The sequence below is a fragment of the Falco rusticolus genome, chromosome 18 (assembly GCF_015220075.1).
Source record: "Falco rusticolus isolate bFalRus1 chromosome 18, bFalRus1.pri, whole genome shotgun sequence".
Lineage (NCBI taxonomy): Eukaryota > Metazoa > Chordata > Aves > Falconiformes > Falconidae > Falco > Falco rusticolus.
The window spans coordinates 4,384,383-4,396,793 of NC_051204.1; the positions used below are offsets into that span (position 1 = coordinate 4,384,383).

Consider the following 12,411-nt stretch of genomic DNA (forward strand, 5'->3'; position numbering starts at 1 on the left):
TTCCAAGGCCGCCCGTGCGATAATTTTGAGGAAGGGGAAGCTAAGGAGACCCCCTAGAAGTACAGGATGATGCCTGCAGCCTCCTGCCCTCTTCCAAACAGGCGGGATAGAGGGGCTCAGCATGCTCAGCACACCGCTGCCAGGTCAGAAGCGGCGCAAAACCCAGGCTGCTGGCTGTGGAATCAAGGGGTCACCCCCCCCCCCCCCCCCCAATTCCCTTCCAATTATCCCTGTTGGGATACCCCGCAGCTACTAGGGGTCAGCACAGGTTGCAGAAAAGCAGCCAGGACAATCCCTGGGACACAGGGCTGATAGTTCAGCTTCAAACCATTCCCAGCTTCAGGAAGAAACATCATCTGTTAAAAATGCGAGCAAAAGGGGCTGCTGGAGCTCAGGAATGCCACTGCCCAGATCCGCACATTCTTCCAGTTACTTTTTTTAGTCCCTAAACTGGTCATCCCAGAAGCCTGGAAGAGGAGGGGGGAGGAGAGCAGCTCAGCTCTCCAGGAGGGGTTAGTTGAGAGGCAAATCCCATGGGAATGGTGCAGCACAGGGGATGGAGACACCACCACCGCCTGCTCCACCGGACCTCACCTCACCAGAGCTTTGTTCTTGATGGGAAAACATTAAAAAAAAATAAATAACAATAAATAAAAAAGCCACTCCAAAGCGCTCGCGCCCCGCGTTAAGGCAGGCAGCAGAAAGTATAAAGCTTGAATTCTGGAACACAGAAGTATCAATTGGGGTGGAAGATTAAAAAAAAAGAAAAAAAGAAAAAGAAAAAAAAAAAGAAAAAAAGAAAAAAGCTCGGGTAATGCAAACCAGATGAGGTTCCCGGCTTGAGGGGAAGCTTTAACTGTTGCTTTCCATCAGCCTCCGCAGCCGCCTTCCCGCAAGGCTGGGCTGCTGCTGCTTTTAAATTATTTAAAAAAAAAAAAAAAATAAAGCCACGGGGAGCGCCTGGGCAAAGGGCTCCCAGTCCCCTGGTGGGAGGGATGCTGGATCCTGGGGGAGCGTGGGGGTCCCCCCCCGCCCTCAAGCGCTCTCTAGGACTCTCTGGGTGGGTAACGTGGAGATGCCCCCCCTCCTCAAAAGCGAGGTAATGATGATGATGATGGAGGAGGAAAACGAAGCATCCACCCCGGGAGACCTGGCAGCCGCCGCCAGGACCTCCGGGTAGGGCAACGTGGAGATGATGGAGGAGGAGGAAAAAAAAAAACCCAAAAAACCTACAACCATCCCACCCACGGAGAGCCGATCACCCTGGGTGCTCCCCCTCCGTCCGTCCCCCCCCCCTCCCCGCGTGCCCCCAGCCCCACGCGTGGCCACTGACCTTATCCAAGCAGTTCACCTTCTCGGTGGGATACACGATCTTGCCGCAACGGGCACAGTTGGGATTCATGGCTCGACCCCCCCCCCCCTCCCCAACTCCTTCCCACCACCCGCTGCTGCCGCTTCTGAGCCGCCGCCCGCTTTGCCGCGACCCTAAATAGGCTGGGGGAGGGGGGGGGTGGGGGGTGGGGGAGGGGCGGTGGGGGCGGGGCGTGTCCCCACGCAGCCGTACAGCCTACGTTTGTCAATGGGCGGCGTGGGCGGCGCGCTCCCGCCTCCGGGGGTGCGTGGGCACGTGTAGCGCTTTGCAGGGGCGCGCAGACACCCCCCACACACACCAGCCCCCCACCCCGTTCCATGCTCGTCTCTGCGTGGAACGGGGTGGGGGCTGGGGGAGGGTCTGCCCGCGCGTGGAGCCTTTGTAAGTGACCACCCGGCGGCTTTATTGGCAGCTGGGGGTATAGCTCAGTGGTAGAGCATTTGACTGCAGATCAAGAGGTCCCTGGTTCAAATCCGGGTGCCCCCTGAGAATTAAAATTTACTTTTTCTTTTTTTTTTTAACTCCACATCCACGTGTGATTCCTTATAATTTTAAGCCGGTAAGTGAGTGGAGAGCTGTGGTGGCGTTGGGGAGTTGTGTCCGTAGAGCTGCTGCGTTGGGCTGAGTCGCTTCGAGGGGAAACACAGTTTTAATAAATAACAAGTTATTTTTGGTAAAATGGGAAGTGATCCACAACAGGCGGGTCACAGACTTGCGGGGGCGAGAGGGAGCACCTTGACCTCTGCGTCTGTACCTCGCGCAAGTCCAGTTCCCCACCAGCTTTCAACTTTTATTGTATTTTTATTGAAAGGCAGCAACGCAAACGTGAGCAGAATCCTCTCGACCTCTGTCGAGCGCAAGTCCAGTTCCCCACCAGGTTTCAATTTTTAGTGTATTTTTACGGAGCAGAAGCCTCTCAACCTTTTCCAAGCTGCAATGCCGTGGGGTACCGCACACCCCGCTTCACCCAGGTTCTCCCTGCCCGTACACCACGACACGTAGCATCAACTCCGGTCAATTCAGGTTATTCCGTCGCAAAAACCTTCGTAAGAACGTTAATTCAATTTCTATTGGGAGATAATGACACTTAATTCTCTTTCCCGGAGCATGTTAGAAAAGACCGAAGCTCAGTATCACTATTTGCAAGCAGGCTTTAATAAAGCACACCCACATCAAACGAGGCTGCGCTCGGCTCTCTGCCCCCTTATTCATTTCAGGATGCGGCTTAAATTGGCTTCCTTCGTTTGAAAAGCAGCTTATCTGATCCTCTCACCAAAGGCGCCCACTCCTTCCCTTTTCTGATCACCTCGCCCAACGCTTCCCAGCCCCCGAATCAGCCTCCCACCCTTGTCCTGGCCCATCGCAGCTTAAAATAAGATGAGCTTTTCAGCTTATCCAGCTCTTTGGGATGCTGTGGGTGGTTTTTCCTCGCTTGGCTTGGGAGAAGCTGCGGGGTGAGGGAGGCTCTCCATCACCCGACGTTTTGGGTACAGTGCAGAGAAGCTGCTGCTGCTGCTTCCCATGGGCTGGCTGAGGGCATACTCCCCCCAGGCCCTGCTCCAGCCCCAGCTTTCTTATTTTTTTTTTTCTTTTTGAGAGCTGCATCACTCCTGGTGCCCCCAAGCACCCATCTCCGGTGAGCTGCACCATGTCTGGTCCCCCAAGCACCCATCCCTGGTGAGCTGCATCACTTCTGGTGCCCCAAGCACCCATCCTGTTGATGGGTGACCTCGCGCGTGACCTGCGCTCTCCTCCTGGTGCCTTCGCAGGGGTGATGGGTGTGAGCTGATGTCCTGGGACCCCACGGCAGGAGCCACGCTGGGTAAGGCGCCGCGTTACAGCACCATCACCTCGTTACGGCATGTAACGGCTGGGTACCTGCCTCTCATTAGCTGCAAACCACCAGTTACCGTCAGCGGTATTTGATTATTGCTGTGAAACGACGGGATATTTTGTTGCGTTCTGAAGTTATTCTCTTACATACATATTTCTCATTTTTTTGCTGAAGGCTGGCAACATTCTTCTTGTTTCTACGCGGAGCACTCAGAGGACCAGGTATATGAAATAGTACAAGCAGCAATCACTTTGCTTTCCTCCTGATATTTGATTTCGGTGATAGCTGAATAATTAAATAAAAATTAATAAATATTTTATATACATATATATATGAAAATGAAATATGATATATTAGATAGATAGATGTAAAATATATAGCCCCCAGGCAAAAATCCCTTTCCCTTTGGGGTGCAATAACCCTGGATTGTGCGGAGTCGCTGGGGCTGAAGTAGGCCGCCTGGAGGCACGAGCCAGCCAAGGGCAATTCCTTCTGATAAGGCAGAAAAATTCCTTCCTTGCTGGCCCCCCTTGCCGCGGGGGGCTCCCAGCCCGGCCTTGGCCGGGCCCCCCGGGACAAGGCGCACCCGTCCCATCGCCCCCCCTGCTCGGGGGCTGAGGGCGAGTGTCCCCGCCGGGCCGGTGGCCCCGGGTAGCGCGGGAAGGCGGCGCGGAGCGGACGACTACGCGCCGGGGGTTATAGCTCAGTGGTAGAGCATTTGAACTGCAGATCAAGAGGTCCCCGGTTCAAATCCGGGTGCCCCCTCTTTTAGAAACGTCTCTTATTTCTTTTTTTTTGAATTCCCCCCCCCCGTGCCCCCTCCGGTTTAGAAATTTTCGAAAGATTTTCCCCCAAAATTACGGGGTCCCAAAGCCTCCCGGTGCCCCTGGCGCGGCCCCGTCCGGTACCCATGCACCCAGTGGGGAGCGCAGCCCAGCCGTGGGGGGCACTGCCGCCTTCCCCTCGCGGTGCTCCCGGTACCGCGGGTAGTAGGGGGGGGGGGGGGGGGCGCGCTCCGCTCCCCGTCACCTCCGCGCGGCGCCGCGGGGCCCGGCCGCCACGTGAGGCGTGCTGGCCTTGGCACGTCACTTCCGGCGGCGCGGCGTACGGGCATATCCCGGCGTGCTCCGCGCCGGGCCTCCTCTTCCGGCCCCAAGATGTCCAAGCGAGGTGAGCCGGGGGCCGGGATCCGGCTCCATCCGCCGTCCCGCGGGGCTCGGGACCTGCGGCCGGCGTGGCTGTCCCGCTCCCGAGGCGGCGGGGGGACTGTGGGGACGGGATGGGGGGGATGGGGGCGGCGGAGAGGAACGGGATGGGGGGATGCTTAGGGGACGTGGGGGTGGGGCCTGGGATGGGTGGGCTGGGGAGACGGGGCGGCGGGGGGACGAGATGGACGCTGGGGGGACAGGGCGGCAGGGGGACGGGATGGGGGGCACTGGGGGGACGGGGGTGGCGGGGCGACACTGGGGGGACAGGGCGGTGGGGGGGGCGAGATGGGGGATAGGTGGGAGGGGCAGGATGGTGGGGACGCTGGGGGGACTGAATAGGGGGCTGGGGTGACCGGGAGACAGGATGGGGGGACACTGGGGGACAGGGTGTGGGGGAGGATGGGGCAGCAGGGGTCAGGCTGGGGCTGGGGGACGCTCCCGTCACTTCGGCTCTTAATCTTTTCTCAACCCGCAGGACGCGGCGGTTCTCCGGTGCCAAGTTCGCATATCCCTCGGTCTCCCGGTGGAGCTGTGATCAACTGCGCCGACAACACGGTGGTGAGCGTGGCTGCGGCCCGGCTGGAGCCCAGGAGCGCGGCGGCGGGAGTCGGGGAGCTGCCGGACATGGGGCGCTGCCGTGCCGCTGCTGCAGCGCTGCGTACCGGCACATCATCCTGCCTGCCCCGTTCCGTTGGCAGGGTTAGACCGTCCACACGTTTGCCGGTTACATCGCTGGGAAGCATCACCTTGGTTCATTTCCCAGAATAAGCGGCGCTGCGTTAATTAAGCATCACACATGTTCCTTACAGGTTAAGAAACTTCTGTGGGTCTCAAACACCAGCAGACCCGAGCTGGACCTCAGTTATTATTCCCTAGATGGCTTGTCTTGACCACATTTCAGCTTCTTTTGGCAAGTTGGGTTTCAAATCCATCTTTGCAAGGGGATCTTTCATTTTAGCTCCTTCCTGGAATCACAGATTAACATTCCCTTAACGATACAATGTGCAGCTAACGTTTGCTGACGATTATCCATAAAAGTTATAGTGAAACAAACAGGCTGTAGTAATTGCACTGAAATGAACACAACAGGGTGGCAGCGGTCAGGAGACACCTGCTGTAATGCTGAAGGTGTTGGAAGAAGTTTGTAAAAAACCATTTTCCTTCTGAAAAGCTCTTGTTGGGTCTGTGCTTGTGGCTCAGTGAGATGTTGTGGAAGGAGACGCAACGGTATCGCTTTGGGTGAAGCGGCAGCCCGTGCTGTTCGCTTCAGTCGGTGATTTGACACGGGGAAACGTCTTCCTGGATGGCCAGCTCTGTTAATGCCGGCGCTTCTCTCCGCAGGTGCCAAGAACCTGTACATCATCTCCGTGAAGGGGATCAAGGGACGCCTGAACAGGCTGCCGGCAGCCGGCGTGGGTGACATGGTGATGGCCACCGTCAAGAAAGGCAACCAGAGCTGAGGAAGAAGGGTGAGTGCGGAGAGGAGCGGCGAGTCCTGCCGCACCGACGGGCAGCTCCTGCTGCAAGCCTGCCTGCGCTGTAGTGTCCCTCATCCGAGGGGAGCACGGTTCCTCCCTCAAACTGATCAGGAAGGTGGGCCCCGAATCTTTGGAGCGTCACCTCCACCCTTCTGAAAAGCACTCGTGGGTCTGTGTGCAGTGGCTCGGCGAGTTGTCGTGGAAGGGCAGAGCGAAGACATCGCTTTTGGGTGAAGTGGCAGCCTGTGCTGTTGATTTCAATCAGCGGTGTGACATTCGGCCGCGGGGGGAAGGAGGTCTGGTCCTGCTCTGGAGGGGAAGGGAGGAGTGTTTGCTGAGTATGTCTGTGATTGGATGGTATATTTAGAAATAAAGGTGGAAAAGTGGAAAAAACGCTAGATTGTCCCAAGCGTGGACGCAGCTGTAAGCGTTACACGATCAGTTTTAAGTCTATTACTGACTATAAACTGTAGCTTCTCTTAGCGAAGCACTGCAAATACACCGTGCAGAAAACCCTACGCTTGTGCACTGCATCAGGTGCTGCTGCAAAACGGTTCCCCTGGGGTATCTGTTCCCAGGACCGTGTGCTTAACGTGATGTTTCTGATACCAAGCTGTTCCTTTCTCTTTGCAGTCCATCCGGCGGTGGTAATTCGGCAGCGAAAATCGTACAGGAGGAAAAGACGGGGTGTTCCTCTATTTTGAAGACAACGCAGGAGTGATAGTAAATAATAAAGGTGAAATGAAAGGTACGGACAAGGATCCCGTTATGCTGGGCAAAAGGGGGACATGGAGAGGGGTGGCAGGTCAGTGGTGCTGGTCGGAGGGCTGCGCTCTCCTGGGCAAAAGGACCCAGATTCTCCTCGGAGGGTGCGATTGGGGTTGAACTAGTGTTTGTGTAAAAATGCTGCCCTGAAGCATCTCTGCACCTACTCGGGCCCCTAACGCGCTGTTGTCTCTTTCTTTCCCAGGCTCTGCAATCACAGGCCCTGTGGCTAAGGAGTGTGCGGATCTGTGGCCCAGGATCGCCTCCAATGCAGGAAGCATTGCATGAACGTGTTCATCTCTGTAGAGATAAAATAAAAGTCCTTGTACCAAGAAGTAGTGTCTTTCTTGCCAAAGTGCTCTCCTCTGCTGAGCAGGACGAGTGTGACGATGAGGGGAGTTAGTTCTGGGAGGTGTTTTTACAGAACTCTTGTGTGGATGGTATACTTTGAGCAGGAAAAATGGGATTTGGAGTTTAATATCCAGTGATGAGTCTTTTTTTTTTTTTTTTTTTTTTTCTTCAGGAAGGTTCCTGTACTAGTGGAAAATAGCTGGAAGGGGGTTGCACTGGAATGAGTTAAATTTCAGCAATATTGTCTGAATTGATCCAGTTGATGTATGCAGGGATAGAAACTGGGCGGTGTCTATAAAAGCCGCTACAAGAAGCCTTTGTACAGAGGCTTGCCAAATTGTAGGTCTGGAATTTTCTTCCAGGGTGGGCAATTTAACCGCTTAGAGATACTGGTCTGATTCGAGGGGGAGGGGTGTGGGTGTGGGAAACTGCTTGAAAGTGATCTGTGCCTTGAGCTGTGGAGTTGTGGCCACTGGGATCTAAAGAATGTTTCTTCGACCTTGCTGAAGTCATGCAAGGACACATCAAGCCCCACTGCTGTTGGCTGAGGTAGTGGCTGAAGCACGTGCCTCAACCTTCCATCAGTGGTGAAACAGGTCGCTGATTGCTAATCGCAAGTAGAAGGTCTGATCTGAACTTGCAAGATCAGCTGAAAAGCTTCGAGGTGGGAGTTGGAAGGTACGTCTGTGCAAAAGCTTGTGCTGTGTCAAGTCGCTGGTGGTTTTCCCGGTGTTCCTCTGGCTGCAGCAGAGAACGTCTGGATGTAAGCTGCAGGTTGGCGTGTTTTGTGGTGCTGCTGGAGGGGCAGGGAGGCTGCCTTGGACCTGGGCTTGCGGGTGGAAATGGGGGGGGACTTTCTCCTGGATATCGTGGCCCTGGTGCCCTGCTCTCAGCACTGGCTGTGACACCCAGGTCAGGGAGCCCCTGGTGTGCTCCGGGCTTCGATCCACCCTGGCACATAGCTGATCCCACGGTCACTTTTCCCTTTGCTTAGAGATTCCTGATCCTTCTCTGCTATCCCCGATGCCTTTAGAGCAGAGGAAGAAGGGTGGTGAACGGACCAAAGACTTGGAGTTACTTGTAGCACAGACACAAATAATGACGTACAAGAGCAGCAGGGTCTCGCAGTGATTTGTAAAGCGTTTTTAAAACAGATCTTTGGCCTATCCAACATGAATCTGCAAAATATTGTGCCCTAAATTTGTTTCTTGAGGCATTCCCACTGGATAATGTGCTGTGTGTTGGCAGCAGCTGGAGGGGGGGGAACATGGAAAAGGATTTGACACGGATTGAGGGCCACTCTCTTCTCTCCAGGCTGTTCCACAGAGCAGGTGAGCGAGCGGTCGTGGCTTCTTCCCAGCAGACCTGGAACCCCTGGAAGGGTACAGCGGGCGCTCGGGCTGTCGCCGCAGCATTCCAGACCTGCGGCTGGAGTTGATCTCTTTCCTTCTGAGCGGTGGCCATCTTTCCAGTCCGGTGGTGATGAAGGAGCTGTTCCTCAGACCTGGGGAGAGATGCAGAGACCTGCTTATGAGTAAGGAACCACTGCTAGAATAAAGGTCTTTTCCCTTGATCTATTTTAACAGCTTGTGCTGGATTTTTGATGTGGGAAGACTCTTCCTGAGGCAGAGCACAGCACGGTAGTTGGATGAAGCACTTTGGGTGTTTCTTTTTTTTGGTGTCCCCTGCTTTTGGGCTGCCAGTCAGAGAAGGCAAGAGAGGCTGTGGGCAGGGAGGGAGGTGTGGCAGTAGTGCCTCTGCGAGGCTGGTGTGCTGTCTAATGGCAGGGCACACCCCCGAGACCAAAGAAAGGTGCAGCCAGGTGCCTTCAGCGGTGTTTTGAAGTCAGTGTTTCCGAGCAGTCTTTTTATTTTTTTTTTTTTTCTCCTCCACAATGGGATGTTTTTGAGAAAGGTAACCCAGGTATCTATGAGCTTGGCAGCCAGGAGCCTGGTTTTTAAGTGTTGGAAAGAGACCTGGGGGGGGTGTAAAGGCAAAAGGCAGGGTAATGAGAGGGCTGGCGCGCGTGCGAGGCAGCGGTGCAGGTGTGGCGAGGGCAGGTGGTGGAATGCAGCCAAGCCACCTCGTCACTGCCCAGATGGAGCCGTACCGGGCAGCCTTATGCAAGTGGGGGTATAGCTCAGGGGCAGAGCATTTGACTGCAGATCAAGAGGTCCCCGGTTCAAATCCGGGTGCCCCCTCCCTTTTTCCCCCTTTTCCCCCCCAAAAAAAGTGGGGTTGGAGCTCCTTGTTCTAATGCTTTTCCCATAAACTACCTGCAGGCTCTGGCCTCTGGCGGGTGGCTGGCCAGAGGGGGAGAAGAACATTCCCACAGGAGCAGTGGGGTGTTTGTGAGGAACGAGAGGAGTATTTCAGGAGAAGCTGCTGCTTTTGCTGGGATTAATTAGCCAAGCTGTGCTATGATACTAATTAAGGAGAGCTGCTAATGAAGAGGAGAATTTGTGCCGGGGAGCCATGCCCAGGCAGGGGGTATAGCTCAGTGGTAGAGCATTTGACTGCAGATCAAGAGGTCCCCGGTTCAACTCCGGGTGCCCCCTCCCTTTCCACTTTTTTCTTGGAATTTTGGGATGCGTGGTCCCTGGAAGGTGAGCTCCCAACATCAGCTCAACCTCCTCTCCTATTAATTCTTCTGTCACGATACAGTCAGAGCTGGAAAGGGTGGGGAAAAAGGTTCAAAGACGCTAAGGCAGCTGCTGTGTCAGGTTGTGGGGTACTCAGGTTGTGGGGTACTCAGGTTGTGGGGTACTCGGAGCGCAGCCCACCGCGGGGAGAGGACACGGAGCTGCAGAGAAACTGGGCCAAGGTCACCTGGGGAACGAGGTATGGAGGCGGCATCTGTCTTGTGCTGGAGTCCGATAACTCCATGTCTTTTCTGCTGTTTTGTTTTGCAATTTCTGCAGCAGGATGTGATTCCTGTGGGATCAAGGTCAAAGACCGGGGAAGAACAAACTAAATGTTTTGTCGGTGGGTTGGCAGGGTCTGTGCCAGGGGGTATAGCTCAGTGGTAGAGCATTTGACTGCAGATCAAGAGGTCCCTGGTTCAACTCCAGGTGCCCCCTCTTTTTCACCTCCTGCAACCGTCCTTTTGCCAAAATTTTGGGCACCAAAGGATGGGGAGCTCTTCTGGGCTCTTGTGAGTTGCGCTGTGCAGGGAATGCAGGTACCTGAGCTCCGTTAGTGAAGGACCCGAGGCCCTGACTGTTTGGAAACTGCAGGGGTTCTGCACTGTGTGAGTAAGTCCTCCCTGTGTGTCCTTTCCTCTGTTAATTCTGTGTCCTAATTGTATTTATCCCATGTAACTCCCCGTACAGCCTTTGGCAGGCGCATTAAGGGGCAGAGGGGGCTGTCGAGTCAAAGAGTCAAAGCAGCGGGGCTAGAAACCTCATTTTATGCAGAAACATTTTAAAAATCTCCTCGCACAGGCACTGTGCCGGGGGGTATAGCTCAGTGGCAGAGCATTTGACTGCAGATCAAGAGGTCCCTGGTTCAACTCCAGGTGCCCCCTTTGAATTGTGCTTTTTCCAGGGAAAAACTGAGGAGCATTCCTTGCTTTTAGCTCCGCTGGGCTCAGGCTGTGCCCAGAAGGACCCTCAACTTCCATATGTAAGATACTGAGCGCTCATCCTAACACTTCCTGCTAAAACCATTACCTGTGACGGTGATGAAGCAAAGACATAACGTTCCCTGCTTGGCCCTAACAGCAATTGTCGTTTTCATCGAGTTTGGGTGCATAATTACACCCTGTCCACGTGTATTTGTACTCCAGATTGTATGCAGTAACTTTCTGTGCCCAGTTTTGCTTGTACGTGAGCGTGCGGAAGAGGGTGCCGGCATATAGCACAATCTGAGCAGTGGACGGGAAACCTGCGCTGCGTAGTAAGATTTTTATTGCTCCTTGTAGTAGCTCTAACTCAGGGGGTATAGCTCAGTGGCAGAGCATTTGACTGCAGATCAAGAGGTCCCTGGTTCAACTCCAGGTGCCCCCTCTTTTTCTTCTCCTGCAACCGTCCTTTTGCCAAAATTTTGGGCACCGAAGGAAGGTGGAGGCCCGTGCTTGGCTCTTGTGAGTTGCGCTGTGCAGCGAGGGTTGCTTTCTGAGCTTCAGGATCGGAGGTGCTGAGGCTGTGACTGTTTGGAAGGTGCAGGGGGCTGGGCAGTGTGCAAGCAACTACTACCTGTTTGTGTGTACTTGGCTCATTTCTCTGTAGTAATTGTCTGCATACACTTTGGCAGCTACACTAAGATGCACGGGGTTTGTCAGGTAACAGTCTAACCAGTGGACATACTCACATAGAAAAACAAGATTATTTTAAAAATGTCCTCGCACAGGTGCTGTGCCAGGGGGTATAGCTCAGTGGCAGAGCATTTGACTGCAGATCAAGAGGTCCCTGGTTCAACTCCAGGTGCCCCCTCTTTTTCATCTCCTGCAACCGTCCTTTTGCCAAAATTTTGGGCACCAAAGGATGGGGAGCTCTTCTGGGCTCTTGTGAGTTGCGCTGTGCAGGGAATGCAGGTACCTGAGCTCCGTTAGTGAAGGACCCGAGGCCCTGACTGTTTGGAAACTGCAGGGGTTCTGCACTGTGTGAGTAAGTCCTCCCTGTGTGTCCTTTCCTCTGTTAATTCTGTGTCCTAATTGTATTTATCCCATGTAACTCCCCGTACAGCCTTTGGCAGGCGCATTAAGGGGCAGAGGGGGCTGTCGAGTCAAAGAGTCAAAGCAGCGGGGCTAGAAACCTCATTTTATGCAGAAACATTTTAAAAATCTCCTCGCGCAGGTGCTGTGCCTGCTTGTAGTAGCTCCTAACTCAGTAGTAGTAGCTCCTAACTCAGTAGCTCCTCATAGTAGCCCTAACTCAGGGGGTATAGCTCAGTGGCAGAGCATTTGACTGCAGATCAAGAGGTCCCTGGTTCAACTCCAGGTGCCCCCTCTTTTTTCATCTCCTGCAACTGTCCTTTTGCCAAAATTTTGGGCACTGAAAGTAAGTGGCTGCTCTTGGCTCTCGTGAGTTGTGCTGTGCAGGAAAGGTTGGTTTCTGAACTCCATTATTGCAGGTACCGAGCCCGTGGCTATTCGGAAACTGCAGGGGTTCTGCACTGTGTAACTACTAATTGTATTTATCATATGTAACTCCCTGTACAGCCTTTGGCAGGTGCGTTAAGGCGCTCAGGCGCTATGAAGTTGAAGAGTCAAACCAGTGGACACAAACTTGTCTCTATTCCATGTAAACATGTTAAAAATCCCTTGTGCTGGGGGGTATAGCTCAGTGGCAGAGCATTTGACTGCAGATCAAGAGGTCCCTGGTTCAACTCCAGGTGCCCCCTCTTTTAGCTCGTTTTTCACCCTTTCTGCTTCCAGAATCACCTCACAGAGGATGGAGAGAG

The 12,411-nt window shown here is 54.3% G+C and overlaps 2 protein-coding genes, 1 long non-coding RNA gene and 11 other non-coding genes across 14 annotated transcripts in view; 12 read left to right on the forward strand and 2 right to left on the reverse strand.

The window, feature by feature from the left end:
* LASP1 (LIM and SH3 protein 1) overlaps positions 1-1,464 on the reverse strand; it is a 33,370-nt gene extending 31,906 nt beyond the window's left edge. The window contains exon 1 of the mRNA XM_037411161.1: positions 1,334-1,464. Within this exon, the coding sequence (XP_037267058.1) occupies positions 1,334-1,402 (69 nt within the window). The 5' untranslated portion in view covers positions 1,403-1,464. The remainder of the gene's footprint in view (positions 1-1,333) is intronic.
* A 322-nt stretch (positions 1,465-1,786) lies between these two features.
* Positions 1,787-1,858, forward strand: TRNAC-GCA. Its single transcript has one exon. It is a non-coding gene; the product is annotated as a tRNA-Cys (tRNA).
* Positions 1,859-2,509: 651 nt separating this feature from the next.
* LOC119159096 lies at positions 2,510-4,209 on the reverse strand. The gene is made up of 2 exons (XR_005108027.1): positions 4,115-4,209; positions 2,510-3,491 (listed from the first exon to the last, which is right to left on the reverse strand). It is a non-coding gene; the product is annotated as an uncharacterized LOC119159096 (long non-coding RNA).
* On the forward strand, positions 3,898-3,971 carry TRNAC-GCA. Its single transcript has one exon. It is a non-coding gene; the product is annotated as a tRNA-Cys (tRNA).
* Positions 4,210-4,281: 72 nt separating the features above from the next.
* On the forward strand, positions 4,282-6,989 carry RPL23 (ribosomal protein L23). Its single transcript, XM_037411638.1, is given in 7 exon segments — positions 4,282-4,376; positions 4,890-4,970; positions 5,756-5,860; positions 5,863-5,883; positions 6,526-6,569; positions 6,571-6,640; positions 6,863-6,989. Coding segments are annotated over 7 exon segments (417 nt in total). The 5' UTR covers positions 4,282-4,363; the 3' UTR covers positions 6,946-6,989.
* Positions 6,039-6,170, forward strand: LOC119159102. Its single transcript, XR_005108030.1, has one exon. It is a non-coding gene; the product is annotated as a small nucleolar RNA SNORA21 (small nucleolar RNA).
* Positions 6,990-9,137: 2,148 nt separating the features above from the next.
* TRNAC-GCA lies at positions 9,138-9,209 on the forward strand. Its single transcript has one exon. It is a non-coding gene; the product is annotated as a tRNA-Cys (tRNA).
* A 285-nt stretch (positions 9,210-9,494) lies between these two features.
* TRNAC-GCA lies at positions 9,495-9,566 on the forward strand. Its single transcript has one exon. It is a non-coding gene; the product is annotated as a tRNA-Cys (tRNA).
* A 450-nt stretch (positions 9,567-10,016) lies between these two features.
* On the forward strand, positions 10,017-10,088 carry TRNAC-GCA. Its single transcript has one exon. It is a non-coding gene; the product is annotated as a tRNA-Cys (tRNA).
* A 374-nt stretch (positions 10,089-10,462) lies between these two features.
* Positions 10,463-10,534, forward strand: TRNAC-GCA. Its single transcript has one exon. It is a non-coding gene; the product is annotated as a tRNA-Cys (tRNA).
* Positions 10,535-10,943: 409 nt separating this feature from the next.
* Positions 10,944-11,015, forward strand: TRNAC-GCA. The gene has a single exon. It is a non-coding gene; the product is annotated as a tRNA-Cys (tRNA).
* Positions 11,016-11,369: 354 nt separating this feature from the next.
* TRNAC-GCA lies at positions 11,370-11,441 on the forward strand. The gene has a single exon. It is a non-coding gene; the product is annotated as a tRNA-Cys (tRNA).
* A 444-nt stretch (positions 11,442-11,885) lies between these two features.
* TRNAC-GCA lies at positions 11,886-11,957 on the forward strand. Its single transcript has one exon. It is a non-coding gene; the product is annotated as a tRNA-Cys (tRNA).
* Positions 11,958-12,279: 322 nt separating this feature from the next.
* TRNAC-GCA lies at positions 12,280-12,351 on the forward strand. Its single transcript has one exon. It is a non-coding gene; the product is annotated as a tRNA-Cys (tRNA).
* The last annotated feature ends 60 nt before the right edge of the window (positions 12,352-12,411 follow it).